At 39.7% G+C, this 20,394-nt stretch overlaps 1 protein-coding gene across 1 annotated transcript; it reads right to left on the reverse strand.

Annotated features, from left to right (window-relative positions):
- Positions 1–1,349: 1,349 nt before the first annotated feature.
- Positions 1,350–20,091, reverse strand: LOC131152182 (plastid-lipid-associated protein 6, chloroplastic). Its single transcript, XM_058103899.1, has 4 exons — positions 19,758–20,091; positions 2,980–3,216; positions 1,782–1,908; positions 1,350–1,654 (listed from the first exon to the last, which is right to left on the reverse strand). Exons 1-4 carry the CDS (start codon positions 19,992–19,994, stop codon positions 1,440–1,442), a joined length of 816 nt encoding a protein of 271 aa, XP_057959882.1. The 5' UTR covers positions 19,995–20,091; the 3' UTR covers positions 1,350–1,439.
- Between the last annotated feature and the right edge of the window lie 303 nt (positions 20,092–20,394).

Raw genomic sequence — 20,394 nt, forward strand, 5'->3', positions numbered from 1 at the left:
AACCTCACCTCCCACCCCCACTTTATGTAATAATAATAATAATAATAATAATAAATCGGAAATTCAATAAATAATAAAATAAAAAAAATATTAAAGAATTTAAAAAATAAAATAAAATAAGGAAAGTCAATAAATACATAGAAAAAATAAGAAAAATAAAATAATAGATTTCATAAAAGTTAAAGAAAATTTCTGCAAAAATTCCAAGTAAATTCAAAAAAGTCTAGAGTATCAAAATTTGGAATATTCAAATATTCATAAAACATAAAAATGCATGAAAATGTCAAGTTTTAACAACGTAGTAAAAATTTCAAACAAAAAAAATACTAAATGTCAACAATTTCAAGAAACATTCAATAAAATTCAGAAAATTTTTGAAATAATTATAGAAAATTTCTTTGTTCTCTAGGAACATTATCCAAAATATGTTCAATTTGTTTCCCTTCATAAGACATGAAATTGTGTACCAAGGAGTAATTCAAATATTTCTTCAAGAAAACATTCAAAGAATAAACACACACACACCATACACAGAGTCGTGTGTTGTAAAATGAATTTTTAGTTTAACTTAAATAAAAGGTACTTTAATTTTCTACTAAATATTTATCATTAAGAGCATGAGGAATATACAACGATTTATTAATTTAATATTTATTCAATGATATTTTATTAAAAAATAGTTGGGTTGCACATGACTTTCCCTACTTGTACTTTAATATATATATATGATTTTATTTTCCATTTCAGTATTTTAGATAATTACTAAAATGTCTAAGAGTCTGAAACAAAAGCAAACCCTCCATTTGAAACCTAAGAGTCTGCCAAACACCTGCACCCTACCACCAGGCCTTTTGATTAATTGCTCCAGCCTTCTTTTCATCATGCCTCTAGAAAATATGGATGAGCATAAAATTGCACCAAAATTTTCTTGCTGATGACACAAGTCACCAACTAATCTGGTTTTGGTTGTATTTAAGATACACATCTGAACGCTAAAAACCCTGTACATGATTTCAACAGTTGTACAATTTGCGTGCTATTCCAAAGTAACGTCTTTCTTTCTACATGTGAATATATAGGGACAAAAACATAAACGCAAACAAGACCAAGAAAGTAAAAAGGGTAAACTACACCACAAGCCCAAAGTTTGAATTGCACTTAAACTCCTCCCAATGTTTTAATTGTAGCAGTTTAATGAAGTTTTCTATTCAGCCTAGTTTTCAAATCTCTATTTAAAGATCCCTTGAAAGCTGAAAATTGAAATTCAAAGATTAAATTGCTACAATTAGAACTTCAGAAAGTAAAGCAATTTGGTCAAACTTCAGTGGGCTTTTAGTACAATTTACTCAAAACAAAATTATGAGAGCTTTAGCCATTATTGTTAGTTGTTAAGCTTGAATTTCAACACATGGTACAAAAAATGCACTTGGCTAAAGAGTTTATGCGATCACAAAAACTCTAAGCTCATCCCTATCTCCTCTGGTGATTCGAGTACATGCGTCCACATAGGTAACTTCAAATTCACCACTTCCAGTGTTTGATGGACGCCTCAATGCATCTGGAAGCCTAGGTATCTCCAATGGCGGTAGCTGTGATAAGTTCCCAGTTGTCTTAACAGTTGTTTTCTCAAATACTATTTTAACCTTCGCAGATCCTATTCACATTCAAGGTAAAAGCTTTTTCAGGAAAACTGTGCTCTTCTTTTGCAACCAAGATGGAACATGCTACAAAAAGCTGCACAAATTTTGAGTAAAAAAGAAAGAGTTCAGAAAATAACTGACCTATAATTTCAAATTTATGAGCTAATGTCACTGTTGCATCCACAGGTGGAAAAGGCCATGGAGTACCCAGTTGAAGCTCAACTATATTATCGAAGTCTTTGCTTAAGATGTCAATACGTTGAAATACCTGGCATACCATTTAGGCGAGGAAAATTTACTCACTGAATTGAAAAAGAAAAAAGGACATATTACGTTTTGTAAATACTGCTCGAAAGTGCCCAAAAAATAAATCACCCGGATAGAGAGGAGGGATAGATAATTATAAACTATATAATTTTGAGTATTGTATCACTGAGCTGTTAATTTTCTTTTCTTTCTAAGTTTTATCTCAATTCCAGTAGGAGCCTTTGAGTCAGTGGTCTATTTACAGTGATAATTTTCACACTGCAAGAATCTCAAAAAAGAGACCCATTTTTCCATATGTTTTGAAATAGATGGGAAGTATGACATGTCCAGTTTAGGACTTGACAAGCTGTGCTTTGCTCCAAGGCCACGTAATAAAATCAGACAAGATCATATGTATTACAACTAGCAAGGCCTCTTACACTGATTCTAAACGCAAGCACAATGTTAAAGAACCTCCCATGAAACTTTGATAGAGACTTTTTATTGGCATAGTGGATTTCAAACTTTAAAATTATAAAAGTAAACAACTATTTGGCTCCCATCTTCTTTCACTTACAATGTTCCTTTTAATTTTTATTGTTTTTATTTTTTTTATATTTTAGCTATTTATTTATTTAATTTTGTAAGTTCAGTTCAAGAAGCATATTTCCCAATGGCACATATTAGAGTTACCATCTTCTGGGATGTTAATTATTAGACTTTCTGCATGAGTTTCGTTCTTTTACAAGTAAATATTAACTCGAGAGGCACTTAACTAAAGAGTGTCTCGCAGATGGGCTTTTGCCTGGTTAGTATGGAGCTTGAAAAGCGATTTTTAAGGGCTTTTGCAGAAATCGCTTTTCAAGCTCCATACTAACCAGGTGGTGAAGCATAGCAAAGGCTCTCATCCCCATATAGCTAAGCAAAATAAGGGGGCTTCATTTGGTATTAGAGTCATTTACACTCATAGGAGAGTCTCTATTCCTTGATACGAATAGCAGGGCTATTCTAGCAAGGATAACTTCATTATGCATGAGTGCAAATAATTTATCAAGTTCAATATAAAACATTGTGTGGATGTTTTGTAGCATACCTGACCAAGAGTAATGGGAAGTAGCCTCCTGGTGGGAGGCCCAGGACGGCTGCCACCTAGAGTGCGAGATGAGAACGCACTGCTATATATCAATTTCCATCTCCCTTGCAGTTTATCAAGGTTGATTGAGAGGTCCACGGGTCCTCCAGCAGCTTCAAGTTCCTTGGCAGCTGCATCTGCCTTCTTCAGATCATCTTCATTTGCAGCAAGACCTCTGTTTAGCCCAGAAACAGCACTCTGCATTAAATCACCCCATATGCAAGGATAATAAAGGTTTTACCAGCTCAAATAAAGACAAAAAGAATTATTCACTACAAGCTGTTGTCAGACTGCTATACCCTCATGCATGTATATCTGAGACTACAGTAAAATAGTATTAACTATTAAGAATTTCATGGAATCTGGAGGTGAAAAATCTCAACTGAACTTCAGAAGATGGGAAATCACGGCGCAGCTGTAAGGTTGTTAAACCCAAACCTAAAGGTCACATATTCAAGTCACAAAAACAGCCTCTCCAAATATTAAGGATGCCTGCTTTATACCCTCCCCAAACCCCCTGTGCGCTGGGTGTTGCATTGCGTAAGTATACAGGTAATGCTCCACTAGCACATAGGTGTCATCAAGTTTGGTGACACCTTTTTTTTACAGGAAATAATATCACACATTGGATTAAAAGCTCATCTTATCCCTAACTTGCAAATTGAATTCAAGCCTCTTTTGATAACGGGTGGGCCCCCATATATACAATAAAAAATTTTAATCTATTTTGATAGTTTTTGATGTTCTAAAATATTCTGAGTTTGATGACATCAATCGAGACTTATCTGATATTGGCTGGGGTCCAAATTCAATAAGCAAGGGATGAGATGAGATCAATTTCCCACAGCCTCACACAGGCCGAATCAAAAAGGTACCCAGGTATAAACATTAATCTGTGCATGTGTGCAAAAACTTTCATTGGTTGATTTAACTAATTTTAATACATTGACGTGGTTTCAGCATGGGACATCCACGTTAGGAGTCACCCCAACCTTGGGAAATCTTAGGGAAGGGTTTTGGGAAAGGAAATGAGCTACCCCCTTCTGTGTAACACAAGCCTCTAAGCAAACAAAAATGAAAGGATAGTGACAATCCTTTATAAGAAATTTTTTTTCCTTTCAATTAATGAACAATCATAACAAAGCAAGTTCCATGAATCATCTACAAATGACTAAACAAAATAAAAGCAAGCATTCAAACAAAATTTGCAGTAAATTTCAAAGACACCCTTTTAGTTTTTTGAATGTGTTATTGTACCCCCTAAGTTTCTAACTGTAAGAAACCGAACCATGATATAGGGGTTAATTATGTAAAAGAGGGGTAAAAATGGAATTTCATAGATTTCGTCGACGAAGGCTGAAGGCTTCTCGTCGATGAAATTCAGAAGCTCGTCGATGAGTCAATGCCGAGCGGCCAGGAAAAATTTAGAATATCTGGCTCGTCGACAAGGCTGCCGATTCGTCGACGAGGCTAGTGAAGAATTCGTCGACGAGGACACCAATTCATCGACAAATCCCCTCGGGTCAAAGGCCTATAAAAGGATATTTTGAGTTTGCTTTGGGGCTAAGTTTTCCCCAAGCTCTCTCTCTCTCTCTCTCTCTCTCTCTAGAACTCTTCCTACACTCTCTCTCTAGTTTTGTTTGCCGACCGTTGGCCGGTTCGTAAATCCAACAATACTGCAAGGATCAGTGAAGGATTCTTTACGTTTCTAGCAGATTGAAATCTTGTTTTGGAGGATTTCGGGTTTCGGGCTAAAATCAAGGTAAGGCTCGGTTTTCATTTCTGATTCAGAATATGCGTAGTAGTATGGATTTTAAGTATGTATTGTACTGTGGTTTGTAGGTTTTGGAGTCTCGGTTCGTAGTTTTGAGGACCGTAGAGTTCGTAGTTGGAATTCGGGTTAAGGTAAGGGGATTCAGTTTATATCAATTCATTTTCGAAATCAGGATCGATAAGCTTGTAGGCTACGATCGTATGTATATTTTGGAAATTTATTTGGAAAAATCTATAGGGTAAAAATGCAGGATTTTCGGGTTACAGTTTTTCGGGAAAATTGGGGATTTCGGGTATCATTTCTATTTTATTTGGAAAACTGTTAGTTGTGATAAAACTATATTATTGAGGTGACTGTAATCCATATTTGCATAAATTGTATACTTTAAATTGTAAATGATATGATTTTTCGTAAACCAAATAAATGTGGTATGTATGGTTGTGTGTATTTGTTCCAGGTATTTGTAAAACAACTATGTGACGGCTAATTACCGTATGCTAAAATGTATAGGAACGTGAGTTCCAAAATGATTCCAAGGATTTGTAAAACAGCCATGTATCGGTTAACTACCGTGGGCGAGAGTGGCTGGCTCTATATCCGGGGTGTGAAATATCACCAGTATGATCCGGCTGGTCACCAAAGGGTGTGTTCTACACCGTATGTAGTAATGTAATCACTGTGGGCCTAGGTCATCGCAGCGTAGTTGTGCATGCGGAAATGTAATCGTTGTAAGACTAGGTGACCTTGTGTAGTTGCGTATGTGGCAATGTAATCATTGTAGGTCTGAGTCATCACTTCGTAGTTGCGTGTGTAGCAATATAATCGATGTGAGTCTAGGTGACCTTGTGTAGTTGCGTATGTGACAATGTAATCACTGTGGTCTTGAGTCGTCGCTTCGTAGTTGCATGTGTAGCAATGTAATCAATGTGAGACTAGGTGACCTTGTATAGTTGCGTATGGAGCAATGTAATTACTGTGGGCTTGAGTCATTGCATTGTAGTTGCGTATGTAGCAATGTAATCGATGTGATACTAGGTGACCTTGTGTAGTTGCGTATAGAGGAATGTAATCACTATTGGGCATCGGTCGTCGCAGCGTAGTTGCATATGTAGCAATGTAATCTCTGTGATGCGAGGTGACTTTGTGTCGTTGCGAACTAGTGTGACGACACTGACCATATGTTTTGGGTATCGTATGTACTGGAATGGTTTTTATGAAAATACTGGAATTGTATGGAACTGTATGTTTATGTGTGAAACTGTATGGAAATGTTTTAAACTGTATCATATCTCTTATAGTGTTATGAAGTATGTAAAATAACACTGGTATGCCACATATTGATATAACCTGTTTTCTTCCTTACTAAGAGATGTCTCACCCCGAATGTACGTACAATGTTTTTCAGGTCCCTCAAGTAGTCGTAAGTAGCATCCTAGCATCTGGGAGTAAGGGTGTCATAGCTACTGCTAGTACCTACTAGGTACGAGTTTTGGTATCCAAGTTGTCGGGATAGTTTTATGGACACTTGGGGTATGTGTTGTAATTATGGGAATGTACATCCTAGTTTGTATAGACTTTGGTATGATACTGGTTATGTATAAAAGAACGTATTCCTCTGCATATTTTGGATGAGTATGGATGTTTGTTTATATGTATGTGGGCATCCGTTCACCCCACGGGGTCGGACCCTTTATTTGTATTGTATTGTGTATGTTTAGATTGATATAGAGACAAGTTAAGTTACTCAAATTCACACCTGGGACCCACCTGCGGGTTCGGGGCGTGACAACTTGGTATCAGAGCTAACCAAGTTGTTAGGTCTTGTAAACTTGGTTAGGAGTAGTCATGTGTACATACCAGAGTATAGAATGTAGGAAATGGGTAGTGTTGGTCGAGGATTGTTCTGTTACTAGATCAGGATGTGTCGATGGTATTCTGTGTTTTTCTTGGCATGATTCCAGTAAAGGCAGGGCAGACCATTGATGGATTCGTATCAGTGTGACGGGATAGGCCTAGACCTATGAGAGTAATAGTTGACATGATTAGGTCTATAATTGTGTTAACTGCGTACGATATAGGAATTCTAACCAATTCCTATTCTGTTTTCAGAATGGAGCCCAAGGATAATAACTTGGAAAGTGGCTCCGAGGAGACGGCAAGCGATGAGTCTCCTTCTATGTCTCGTGGTTTAACGACACAAGTGATCTGAGAGATTGGGCGAAGTGTTAGGAGATGTGAGAACTCTCCTACTTATGCGGGGTGTACCATCGAGAGGTTCACACGCATGCACCCTCCGACATTTATAGGAGGACCTGATCTGATTATGGCAGAGGACTGGGTGGAAAAGATTGTGAGGATTTTGGAAGTCCTCCACTGCACTGAGAAGCAGAAAGTTTTGTACGCTACCTTCCAGCTAACTGGAGAGGTAGGGCGATGGTGGACGGCAATAAGCCTGCTTGAGAGGCAGAGAGTTGGTCTATCTGGTATGACGTGGGGCCATTTTAAGGAGGTATTTTTTTAGAGATACTTTCCGGTCTCCACTCGGGATGCAAAGGCTGATGAATTTTTGGGCTTGACACAGGGAACTTTGACGGTACAGAGGTATGCTGCCAAATTTATCGAGTTGTCTCGATTTACACTGTACTTGGTTCCGAATAAGTACGAGAAGGCTCAGAGGTTCGAGAGGGGTCTGAGGAAAGACATCCGTCGACTTGTGGGGATGATGCAGATCTATGAGTTCTCAGTCCAGGTGGATAAAGCCACCATAGTTGAGACCGACCTTCGAGGAGATGAGGTAGTGCAGGTTCAGGGGAAGAGACCAGTATCTTCTGGTCCTCAGAGTGGTAATCGGTAGAGTCAGTGGAAGAAGAATAAGAATTACAGCTCTGATTATCGGCAGAACACCGAGCGGCTGAGTTATCTGGGGGATCCATCCTCCACACCATGCGCCAAATGTCGTAAATGGCACGATGGCGAATGTCAGTCATTCTGGGGTGTCTGCTACAATTGTGGCAAGTCAGGCCACATGGCGAAGAGCTGTCAGGAAAAAAGGAAGATTATGCCTGCACAGAGCTAGAACCGTGGGGGTAATCTAATGCCTCGAGGGAACTACCAAGCAACCACGGCTCCGGTGAGAGTATATTCACTTACTCCAACAAATGCAGAACACGCTAGGAATGTGGTGATAGGTACCATGTTATTGCTTTCGAATAGAACTGTTGTTTTATTTGATTCGGGGCAACCCATTCGTTCATATCTACTAGTTTTGTGAAATTGTGTGGGGTGAAATCTGTTGTGATGAATGAAATATTGTTTGTGACTACGCCTACTGGGAGTGTAACAATTTGTAGTAAGATGCTAGGAAACTGCCCAGTTGTGATTCAGGAGAGACTGGTACTGGCAAATCTTGTGGTATACGACATTTCAGGTTTCGACATCATACTGGGAATGGATTGGTTGTTCTCTAGCTATGCAGTGATTGATTGTCGTAAGAAGGTAGTAGTGTTCAGACCTCCTAGGGAGCAAGAGTATGAATTTTTGGGATCGTGTATGCATTCGACGCCACAGATTCTGTCGGCACTACAAGTGAGGAGGTTACTCTTGGATGGTTGTCAGGGGTACCTAACTTGCGTGAAGGACCGCCGCGGTATGTGTTGAGACTCGAGGACATTCGGGTGGTCAACGAGTTTCTGGATGTGTTTCCTGAAGAACTACCTGGTTTACCTCCAAATCGGGAGGTGGAGTTTGCGATAGAGTTGCTGCTTGGTATGGCACCGATCTCTAAAGCTCCGTACTGGATGGCTCCAGTAGAACTTCGAGAGTTAAAGGACTAATTGCAGGAACTACTGGACCAAGGCTTTATTTGACCGAGTGTTTCGCCCTGGGGAACTCTAGTATTATTTGTGAAAAAGAAGGACGAGTCGATGCGGATGTGCATTGATTACCGTGAGATTAACAAGGTAACTGTGAAGAACCGTTACCTTTTACCTCGTATAAATGATCTCTTTGAATAGTTGGAGGGAATGCATGTCTTTTCAAAGATCGACCTACGGTCAGGGTATCATCAGGTGAGGGTTAGGTCTGAGGATATAGCGAAGACTGCTTTCCGAACCATATATGGTCACTATGAGTTTTTGGTCATGCCTTTTGGATTGACAAATGCTCCGGCGGTGTTCATAGATCTGATGAACAGGGTTTTCCTTGAGTACCTAGATCGATTCGTAGTGGTATTCATCGATGACATTCTGGTATGCTCGAAGAGTACGGAAGAGCATGTAGAACATTCGATATTAGTGTTACAGATTATGTGGGAGAAGAAGTTGTATGCTAAGCTGAAGAAGTGTGAGTTCTGGTTGAATCAGGTCGCATTCTTAGGCCATGTGGTGTCTAGGGGCGGTATCTCTGTTGATCCTAGCAAGATCGAAGCTGTGATTGACTGGGCTAAACCGAAGAGTGTGCAGGAGGTTCGGAGTTTTCTAGGACTGGCAGGTTACTATCATCAGTTCGTAGAGGGTTTTTCTAAATTAGTTGGACCTCTAACACGATAAATGAAGATGGGGATGAAGTTTGACTAGACTAGTGATTGCGAGCAGTGCTTTCTCGAGTTGAAGCACCGACTAGTTACTGCTTCGGTATTGACCATTCCTTCGGGGAATGAGGGTTTTGTGATCTATAGCAACACGTCCCTGAAGGGTTTGGGATGTGTGCTTATGCAACAAGGTAAGGTGGTAGCTTATGCTTCTCGGTAACTTAAGGAGTACAAGAAGAATTACCCTACGCATGACCTAGAGTTAGCTGCTGTTGTTCATGCCCTAAAGATCTGGCGACACTACCTATACGGTGTTCAGTGTGAGATTTTCACTGACCACAAAAGCCTCAGGTACTTTTTCACGCAGAAGGAACTGAATATGAGGCAAAGGCGGTTCCTAGAGTTGATTAAGGACTACAATTGCACGATCAGTTATCACCCAGGGAAGGCTAATATGGTAGCAGATGCGTTGAGTGAAGTCAGAACATGCAGCAGTAATTGCAGTTGTAGCTCAGCATCATGTTAGGCGAGATCTGGAAAGCCTTGGCGTAGAGTTGGTGTCTGGTGATCATCAGGCTTTCATTGCTAGCTTGGTAATCCAACAGAACTTATTTGAGCGAATTAAAGCCGCACAGGCTAGTGATGCAGAGTTAGCTGAGATTATGGAGAAAGTGCAGCAAGGTTTGGCTACGGATTTTAACATCTCTAATAGAGGTGTGTTAAGGTTTGGGACTAGGCTGTGTGTTCCAAAAGACGATGAGATCAGAAGGACGATTCTAGAGGAGGCACATCATTCTCTATATACGATACATCCAGGTAGTACGAAGATGTATCAGGATTTGCGCGACTCCTTCTGGTGGAGTGGTATGAAGAGGGATATTACCCAGTTTGTGGAACAGTGTCTGACGTGTCAGCAGATGAAAGCTGAACATCAGAGGCTGGCACGGCCGTTGCAGCCTTTGCCTATTCCGGTGTGGAAGTGGGAACACATTTCTATGGACTTTGTTACCGGATTACCGACAGCACTTCACGGGCAGAATGCTATTTGGGTGATTGTGGATAGGTTGACAAAATCTGCTCACTTTGTACCGACAAAGGTTAGCTATCCTTTGAGTAGGCTAGCAGACATGTGTGTACATGAGATGGTGAGAATGCATGGCATATCGGTGTCCATTGTTTCAGATCGAGACCCGAGGTTTACTTCTCGATTTTGGAAGAGTTTGCAGGAAGCATTGGGGACGAAGCTTACTTTCAGTATAACATTCTACGCCCAGACTGATGGACAATCGGAGAGGACAATACACACCTTGGAGGATATGTTACGGGCTTGTGTTTTGGATTTCGATGGTAATTGGATTCAGTTTCTGCCACTCGTGGAGTTTGCCTATAACAATAGTTTCCAAGCCAGTATAGGGATGGCATCGTCCGAGGCTTTGTATGGTTGAGGGTGTCGATCTCCTTTGTATTGGGATGAGGTCAGTGAACGTCAAGTCTTAGGACCTGAACTTGTGCAGCAAGCGTCTAAGAAGGTAGGTTTGATCCAGGAGAGGATTAGATTGGCTCAGAGTCAGCAGAAGAGTTACGCGGATGTTCGCCATCGTGAGTTGGAGTTCGAGGTAGGGGTAAAGTATTCCTTAGAATCACTCTAATGAAGGGAGTAATGAGATTCACAAGGAATGGCAAGTTGAGCCTGAGGTATATCGGACCATTCGAGGTCATTGAGCGAGTGGGTCCGGTAGCATCGTGTTTCACGTATCCATGCTGCGAAGGTACGTGTTGGATCCATCATATGTTATTAGTTATGATGAGTTGGAAGTTGGGGATACTTTAGCGTATGAGGAGATACTTGTTCAGGTTCTGGACCGTAAAGTTTAGAAACTTCGTACCAAAGAAATATCGTTGGTGAATGTATTATGGCGAAACCACAAGGTTGAGGAAGCTTCTTGGGAACTGGAAACAGAAATACGTCGGAAGTATCCGCAGTTATTCTGAGTAATAGTTGGATAGCAGGGTGGTATGAGTATGTATGTATGTATGTATGTAATCCTCTATTATCGTATTGTATTTGATAGTTAGTCTCTAGGAGTGTCTTGTTGTATTGTAAGCTCCTGATACCGTGTATATAAGTAACCAAGGTATTCCTCCGCCATAAGTGAGGAAATGTATGTATGTATCGTAACGGGGCTGCGTATAAATGGCCGCTGTATTCTCTAGAGTATGTATGTATGTATCGTGACGGGGCTGCATATAAATAGTCATCGTATTCTCTAGAGGATGTATGTATGTATCGTGATGGGGCTGCGTATAAATGGCCATCGTATTCTCTAGAGTATGTACGTATGTATTGTAACGGGGTTGCGTATAAATGGCCATCGTATTCTCAAAGTATGTATGTATGTAGTAGTAGTAGTATGAATGTGGTTGTAACGAGAGATTGCAAATTTTGAGGACGAAATTTTTCTAAGAATGGGAGGTTGTAAGAACCCGAACCATGATATAGGCGTTAATTATGTAAAAGAGGGGTAAAAATGGATTTTCACAGATTTTGTCGACGAGGCCATAATTCGTCGACGAAGGCTGAAGGCTTCTCGTCTATGAAATTCAGAAGCTCGTCAACGAGTAAATGCCGAGTGGCCAGGAAAATTTTGGAATATCTGGCACGTCAACGAGGCTAGTGAAGAATTTGTCGACGAGGACACCAATTTGTCGACAAATCCCCTCGTGTCAAAGGCCTATAAAAGGATATTTTGAGTTTGCTTTGGGGCTAAGTTTTCCCCAAGCTCTCTCTTTCCCTAGAACTCTCCCTACACTCTCTCTCTCTAGTTTTGTTTGCCGATCGTTGGCCAGTTCATAAATCCAACAATACTGTGAGGATCAGTGAAGGATTCTCTACGTTTCTAGCGAATCGAAATCTCGTTTCAGAGGATTTCAGGTTTCGGGCTAAAATCGAGGTAAGGCTCGGTTTTTATTTCTGATTCAGAATATGCGTAGTAGTACGGATTGTAAGTATGTATTGTGCTGTGGTTTGTAGGTTTTGGAATCTCGGTTCATGGTTTTGAGGACCGTAGAGTTCGTAGTTAGAATTCGGGTTAAGGTAAGGGGATTCAGTTTATATCAGTTCATTTTCGAAATCAGGATTGGTAAGCTTGTAGGCTATGATCGTATGTATGTTTTGGAAACTTATTTGGGAAAATCTATAGGGTAAAAATGCGGGATTTTTGGGTTACAATTTTTTGAAAAAATGGGGATTTTAGGTATCATCTCTATTTTGTTTGGAAAACTATTGGTTGTGTTAAAACTATATTATTGAGGTGACTGTAATCCATATTTGCATAAACTGTATATTTGAAATTGTAAATGATATGATTTTCCGTAAACCAAATAAGTGTGGTATGTATGGTTGTGTGTATTTGTTCCATGTATTTGTAAAACAGCTATGTGACGGCTAATTATCGTACGCTGAAATGTATAGGAACGTGAGTTTAAAATGATTCCAGGGATTTGTAAAACAGCCATGTATCAGTTAACTACCGTGGGCGAGAGTGGCCGGCCCTATATCCGGGGTGTGAAATATCACCAGTATGATCCGGCTAGTCACCGAAGGGTGTGTTCTACACCGTATGTAGCAATGTAATCACCGTGGGCCTAGTTTATCGCAGCGTAGTTGTGCATGCGGCAATGTAATCGTTGTGAGACTAGGTGACCTTGTGTAGTTGCGTATGTGACAATGTAATCACTGTGGGCTTGAGTCGTCGCTTCATAGTTGCGTGTGTAGCAATGTAATCGTTGTGAGACTAGGTGACCTTGTGTAGTTGCGTATGTGGCAATGTAATCACTGTGAGCCTGAGTCATCACTTCATAGTTACGTGTGTAGCAATGTAATCGCTGTGAGACTAGGTGACCTTGTGTAGTTACGTATGGAGCAATGTAATCACTGTGGGCCTGAGTCGTCGCATTGTAGTTGTGTATGTAGCAATATAATTGATGTGAGACTAGGTGACCTTGTGTAGTTGCGTATGGAGCAATGTAATCACTATTGGGCATTGGTCGTCGCAGCGTAGTTGCGTATGTAGCAATGTAATCGTTGTGAGACAAGATGACCTTGTGTCATTGCGAACTAGTGTGACGACACTTACTGTATGTTTTGGATATCGTATGTACTGGAATGGTTTTTGTGAAAATATTGGAACTGTATGTTTATGTATTAAACTGTATGGAAATGTTTCAAACTGTATCATATCTCTTATAGTGTTATGAAGTATATAAAATAACACTGGTATGTCACACACTAATATAACCTGTTTTCTTCCTTACTGAGAGGTGTCTCACCCCGAATGTATGTACAATGTTTTTCAGGTCCCTCAAGTAGCCGTAAGTAGCATCCTAGCATCTGGGAGCAAGGGTATCGTAGCTACTGCTAGTACCTACTAGGTACGAGTTTTGGTATCCAGGTTGTCGGGATAGTTTTGTGGACACCTGGGGTATGTGTTGTAATTATGGGAATATACATCCTAGTTTGTATAGACTCTGGTATGGTACTGGTTATGTATAAAAGACTGTATTTCGCTGTGTATTTTGGATGAGTATGGATGTTTGTGTGTATGTATGTGGGCATCCGTTCACCCCACGGGGCCGGACCCTTTATTTGTATTGTATCATGTATGTCTAAATTGATACAGAGATAGGTTAGGTAACTCAAATTCACACCTGGGACCCACCTATGGGTTCGGGGCGTGAGACTAACTACTACCAAAGAACCCCTAAGATTAGAATTTCATTAACAAAAACAACCCTCTGCTTAATTTTCCATCGTAAAAATCACTTTAGGGGGTTTTTAGGTGGTTATAAGAAGCTTGGAGGGTGCCTTTTCATATTCAAAAAAACTCAAGGATTGTCTATGGATTTCACTCAAAATTTTGACTAAATAGACATATTCGAGGTCTAACTAATGTAATCATACAAAAGGGTGAAGCTAGACTTCATGAATTATGTGTAGAAAGAGTATCCCAAGCACACACAAGATCATGTAGGCCTTATACATAGTTACCCAGAGTGTGGTGCATTTTGGGTTGTGGTACGGGTGCGGGAATAGGAACAAGGTACACTATTTAAGTGGTGTGCAGTTTTTGGCAGGGTAGACTTAGTCGATATGCCATTTCACACCATGGTATGTATGAACCACTTATTTGAGCTGATTAGTGGATACATTTCATTGGATTGATTAGTTTATCTCTCTCTCTCTCTCTCTCTCTCTCTCTCTCTCTCTCTCTCTCTAAAAAACCCTTCTTCTCCCTCCGCCACATGTTTCACATCAACAGGAAGCCTTCTTCTCTCTCATCATAGGCTTGACAGCAGCAGCAAGCCCTGTTGTTTCTCTCATTGCAGGCTCTCTCCCTGGCAGGCTTTGCTGCATAGTGTATATTTTCGCATGATTTTTTTAATTTGCATATACTTCCATCTGATTTTTTATTTGAAAATGGTCAAAAAATCCAGTTTGCTACTTTTGAGGAATTGGATCCCGACCCTTATTGATCCAAGATGCACATTTGAGTTCACCATCCCAAATTCATTACACAAAGAACAATGCATTGTAAATGAAAATTCACAACTATATTCAACCAGAGCCACAAGCAATGAACCACAATGTTGGCCTTAATTATAGGAGTGATTGTGGAGGTTTGACTAGATTGTACAATGATTCTTTTTTTCTTTGTATAGCCTCCTCATGTATAAACACCCCTTCTACAATGATAATATACATCCAATTTTCTCCCATTCTTCTTGATGTAACATGGTATCAAAGCCCTAGTGATTTTTTTTCCCTACCTTGTCTAGCCACCGAGCCGAAGGCCCGTGCACATAGAACTATGAATTCCGATCTGCTTGCTCTAGTTGTACCTAGCCTCCTATTTATCGTTTTTCTGCACAACTTGCCACCATGGAAAAAGCAAAGTTTTTTCTCAACCTATTCACATCATTCTTAATGGATCTTACTATAATCTCTGGGGTTAAAGCATACATAGTTTTCTCATTGGATGAGAAATTTGGCAAATCACTACTAGTGAACTTGATACACCAAAACGAAAGGAAGTGGAGTCTCATGATAAATTTCTTGAACGAATTGATGATTGGGAAAGTAAGAATCATCAAGTCATTACTTGGCTTTGGAACACTTTAGTACCATCAATTCATATTCAATTTAAGCAGTTTGATACAGCCAAAGGATTTGGGATTTTCGTGCTCATCAATACACTACTACTGGTCTTGCTCATCAATATCAACTTTGGCCTCTTCTGCACAATCTGAAGCAAGAATCAGCATAGTCAATCAATGATTTCTTGGCACAGGTTCAGCCTCTTTGGAATCAACTTGCTTAATCCCAGATAACTACTGATCAAATGCATCTCATTCTATTTCTTATGACCTTGCATCCTGAATATGAACTAGTTTGTGCTTCCTTGCTGCATCGGCATCCTCTTCTTACTTTGGATAATGTCATATCTGAGATCATTTTTTAGGAAACTCGTTTTGGCATAACGAAGTTTTCTACCCCCGATGTTGTTTTGGCCACTGCTCCTCAATCCCAGTACAAAGGTCAATCTCCTATCGCATCATGTTAGAAGTTTTGTAGGAGCTGCTCTAAAAAGGGCCATGTGCTTTCTAAATGTCCTACCATCGAATGTCGATATTGCCATCATCTTGGTCATATTGTTGACAATTGTCCTACTCGACCTCCTAAACCTAGGGGAGATCAACCTCAACCATGGAATAACTTCAGGTCTTCAGTTTCATCTATTGGTGCTGCTACTAAATCTTCAGAATCCTCAAACTCTCAGACCTCTTTTTCTTTAAAAGATTTAGAAAGTGTTCTCAAACAAGTTATGTTATCTAATAATTCTTCTACTTTGGCTACCTTCTCTAGTACATCTTGGTTCTTTGACTATGCTTGTTGTGATCACATAACTTTTGATTCCTTTTTACTCTCCTCTCTAATCTCTCCCACCTCTGCACCTATCATTCACACAACCAATGGTTCTAATATAAAAATTAATCATATCGGTCATGTTTCCTCTTCCACACTTTCATTGCCTAATACATATTATGTGCCTGACTTAACCTTGACTCTTATTTTTGTTGGTCAAATTTTTAAGCTTGGTCTCGAAATAATCTTTTCTATTGATGGTTGCCATGTGCAGGATCCACAGATAGGATAGATTTTTGGCACCGGCCATAAAGTTGGATGGTTGTTTGTGCTCGACTATATTCATGTTCCACTTTCCCGAGCTTTTCCATTTGCTTCATCTACAATTTCTTCTGAGTCTCTTTTTCATTTTTGGCATCTTCGGTTAGGTCATGTGTCAACTAATAAGGTTTGGTTTCTTGTTTCTTCTTGGTTATTAGGCTCAGTGAAAATTGAATATTTGCATTGTTCCCATTGTAACTTAGCTAAGCAATCAACTTTGTCATTTAGTAAAAGTGATTCTATTTTTGCTAGTCCCTTTGATTTTGTGCATTCTGATATTTGGGGTCTGTCTCCTACTCCTACTATGGGAGGTTCTTGCTACTATGTTTTGTTCGTTGATGACTATTCTCGATTTACTTGGATATATCTCCTAAAAAATAGATATGAGTTGCCTTTTCCTGACCCATTAAAGTCTTGTGTATGGATAATGCCATGGAATATAAGGATTCTTCTTTTCTCAATTTTCTTCAAAAACAAGGCACTATTGTCCAACGTTCTTGCCCAAGCACATCTCAACAAAATGGACGTGCAGAACGTAAACACAGGCATATTCTTGATCCTGTTAGGGCGATGCTTATATCTACATCTCAACCTGAACATTTCTGGGGTGAAGCAGCTCTTATTGCTATTTTTACCATAAACCATGTTCCTTCCTCTGTTCTTCACAATGAGTCACCATTTGAAAATTTGTATAGTCATCCACTGGATTATAAAACCTTGAAAGTGTTTGGTTGTGTCTGCTTTGTTCTATTGCAACCTCATGAGTATATCAAACTTGAACCTCAAGCACCTCTTTGTTGCTTCCTTGGTTATGGTATTGAACATAAGGGATATCATTGTTGGGATCAAATTTTGAATCGACTTCGAATATCTCGACATGTTATTTTTTAGGAGCATACAATGTTTTCTTCTCTCTCAAAATTTAAGGGTTGTGCCTCATCTTCTTCTCTATTCTTTACTAATCCGTCCATTGACTTGTTTCTTGATAGTTCTCCTACAACTCTATTGTTGAGCTTTACACTTTTGTCCCATCTTCTACGACCTCGTCCTCAGAATCTGCACCATTTTCTAAACTTGTAACCACTCAATGTAATTCTTCTTCTTCTTCTTCTTCATTTGTTCCCCCCTCTCCTTCGTCTTTTTGATAGAGTAATTCGTGACTATCATTGTTATTATGCCATTGCATCTCTAAATGAACCTTGTTCTTACAAGGAGACCAGCTCTAATCCTATATGGCCTCCAGCAATTACAAATGAAATTCAGGCCTTGTAAAAGACACATACTTGAGACTTGGTTGATCTTCTTCCTGGTAAAACTTAGTGAGTTGTAAGTAGGTCTACAAAATTAAGACTCGCTCAGATGGTTCAAAGAAACATTACAAGGCTCAATTAGTTGCCAAAGGTTTCACACAAAACTATGGGATTCATTACGAAAAGACCTTTGCACATGTGGCTCGAATTACATCTGTTAGAAGTCTTTTAGCTATCACCGCTGTTAAAAAATGGAAATTATATCAGATGGATGTAAAATATGTCTTCCTTAATGGTGATCTTCAGGAAGAGGTGTATATGCGACCACCACCAAGCTATGCTCATGCTTCTCCAAAAGTTTGTCATCTTTGTCAAGCCCTCTATGGTTTGAAACAAGCGCCTCGTGCTTGGTTTTCAAATTTTAGTTCAACCATTGATCAGTTTGGGTTCTCCTCCAATTCTCATGACTCTGCTCTCTTTATTCGTAAAACTAACAGTGGCATGGTTCTGCTTTTATTATATGTCAATGACATGATTATTACAGGTGATGATACTAAAAGCGTATCTAGTCTTAAATGTTATTTGCACCAACATTTTGAAATAAAGGATTTAGGATGTACTTTCTTGGGCTAGAAGTGTCTTCGACCTCTGATGGCTTTTATCTTTCTCAGTCTAAATATGCTTATGACCTTATTTCTCGTGTTGGTTTGACTAATAACAAGACAAAATCTACTCCTCTTGAACAAAATATTCGATTCACTCTAATGGATGGAACGCCACTTGAAAATCCTACTCTATATTGACAATTGGTTGGTAGTCTGGTATACCTCACCATCGCATGCCCTGATATTTCATATGTTATTCATTTGGTAAGCCAATTTATGGCTGCTCCCTGTAATACCCATTATGCTGCTGTTCTCTGAAATATTCGCTATGTTAAGAGTACTTTGTTTCATGGACTTCACTTTTCTTCTACTTCATCACTTGATCTTATAGCGTATTCTAATTCTGATTGGGCTGGAAATCCTACTAATCATCGATCCACTACTGGTTACTGTTTCTTCCTTGGTACCTCTCTAATTTCTTGGTGAAGTAAGAAATAAATGGTTGTAGCTCGATCTAGCACAAAAGCTGAGTATGGGACTCTTGCAGATGCAGCTTTCAAGCTTTTATGGCTTCGACGGTTGTTCGAAGATATGGGTCTTGTTCACAATTCTACCTCCCCTCTTTATTGTGATAATAAGAGTGTCATTCGGATTGCTCACAATGATGTTTTCCATGAGCGAATAAAACATAATGAGATTGACTATCATTTTGTTCGTCATTATCTTGTTCGTGGTCTTAGGAAGCTTATCTTTGTTAATTATATAATCTATTTATCAAACTGCTGACATTTTTACCAAATCTCACCTTCCTGGACATTTTCATGACCTACTATCCAAACTCAACTTGGTTTCCTCATCACCATCTTGAGTTTGAGGGGGGATGTTAGCCTCAATTATAGGAGTGTTTGTGGGAATTTGATTAGCCTTAATTATAAGAGTGATTGTGGGTATTTGATTAGATTGTATAGTGATCTTTTCTTTCTTTCTATAGCCTCCTTATATATAAATACCCCTCCTACCGTGATAATATACATCCAATTTTCTGCCATACTTCTCAATCTAACACACATATTAACTGGATAGGACCTTGCTATGATTTTATCTTAATTGTAAATCATAAACCAACTTCGCTATCTCTGTGATAGCAGGGAATTGAACCCGCCGCGCGCCTGGAAGTGATCATGATATACGTGACCAAAACCTCAATTTATCCTCCAGGATTACGCAGAGAGATTCAGCTTGATCGGCCAAACGGAAAATTTATGGTTCTACCGACATGTTGCATATCAAAATAACAAAATTAAAACCGAAAAACCTAGTCCAAGATTGAGCTGCTCACCAGTAATTTGAACTTCAAAGAAGGGTCTCCAAATTCTGCAGACCACGGTGGAGGGTCCAAAACAGAGACGTCTTTGTTGGCAACAAATTTCCGAAAGCGCGTTCTCTTGGGAGGAGAATTCCTCCATCTGTGCAGTTTCAAAGATTGGACACTATGAACAAGTGCATACGAAGAAGAAGATGATGAAGATGTTGAAGAAGGGGAGAGTAGAAAAGAAGGTTGAAGAAGCGAGGCCATGACTGGCTTGATTCTTCTGCGACGGTTGGATGCCAAAGGTTAACCAATAAACGAAAGGCAATAATAGCAGGAGCCAGGAGGATATCTGGTGGTGCCCGGCGGGCTGGTTGGTTGCCACGTTATCTGGTCCACCTAATTGATGACGTGGCATATATGGCCTCAAGGGGGGAAAAAATTAATAAACTAGGGACATTATATTATAGATCACAAATCGTATTTTAAGGGATTTTGAGAATAGGCACCGACATACATGTTCAAAGAGAATAAGTTGTAGCCCCCGGTGCATAAGCTCGAGTGGTAAGGATGGAGTCTCGCAAGTCGCTTGACGGAGAGATTGGGAGTTCGAATTTCGAGGGCACATTCCGCGATTTACTCCTGCACGGGTGGAGGGTGTTGTGCA

Source organism: Malania oleifera, chromosome 3 (genome assembly GCF_029873635.1).
Source record: "Malania oleifera isolate guangnan ecotype guangnan chromosome 3, ASM2987363v1, whole genome shotgun sequence".
Taxonomy (NCBI): domain Eukaryota; kingdom Viridiplantae; phylum Streptophyta; class Magnoliopsida; order Santalales; family Ximeniaceae; genus Malania; species Malania oleifera.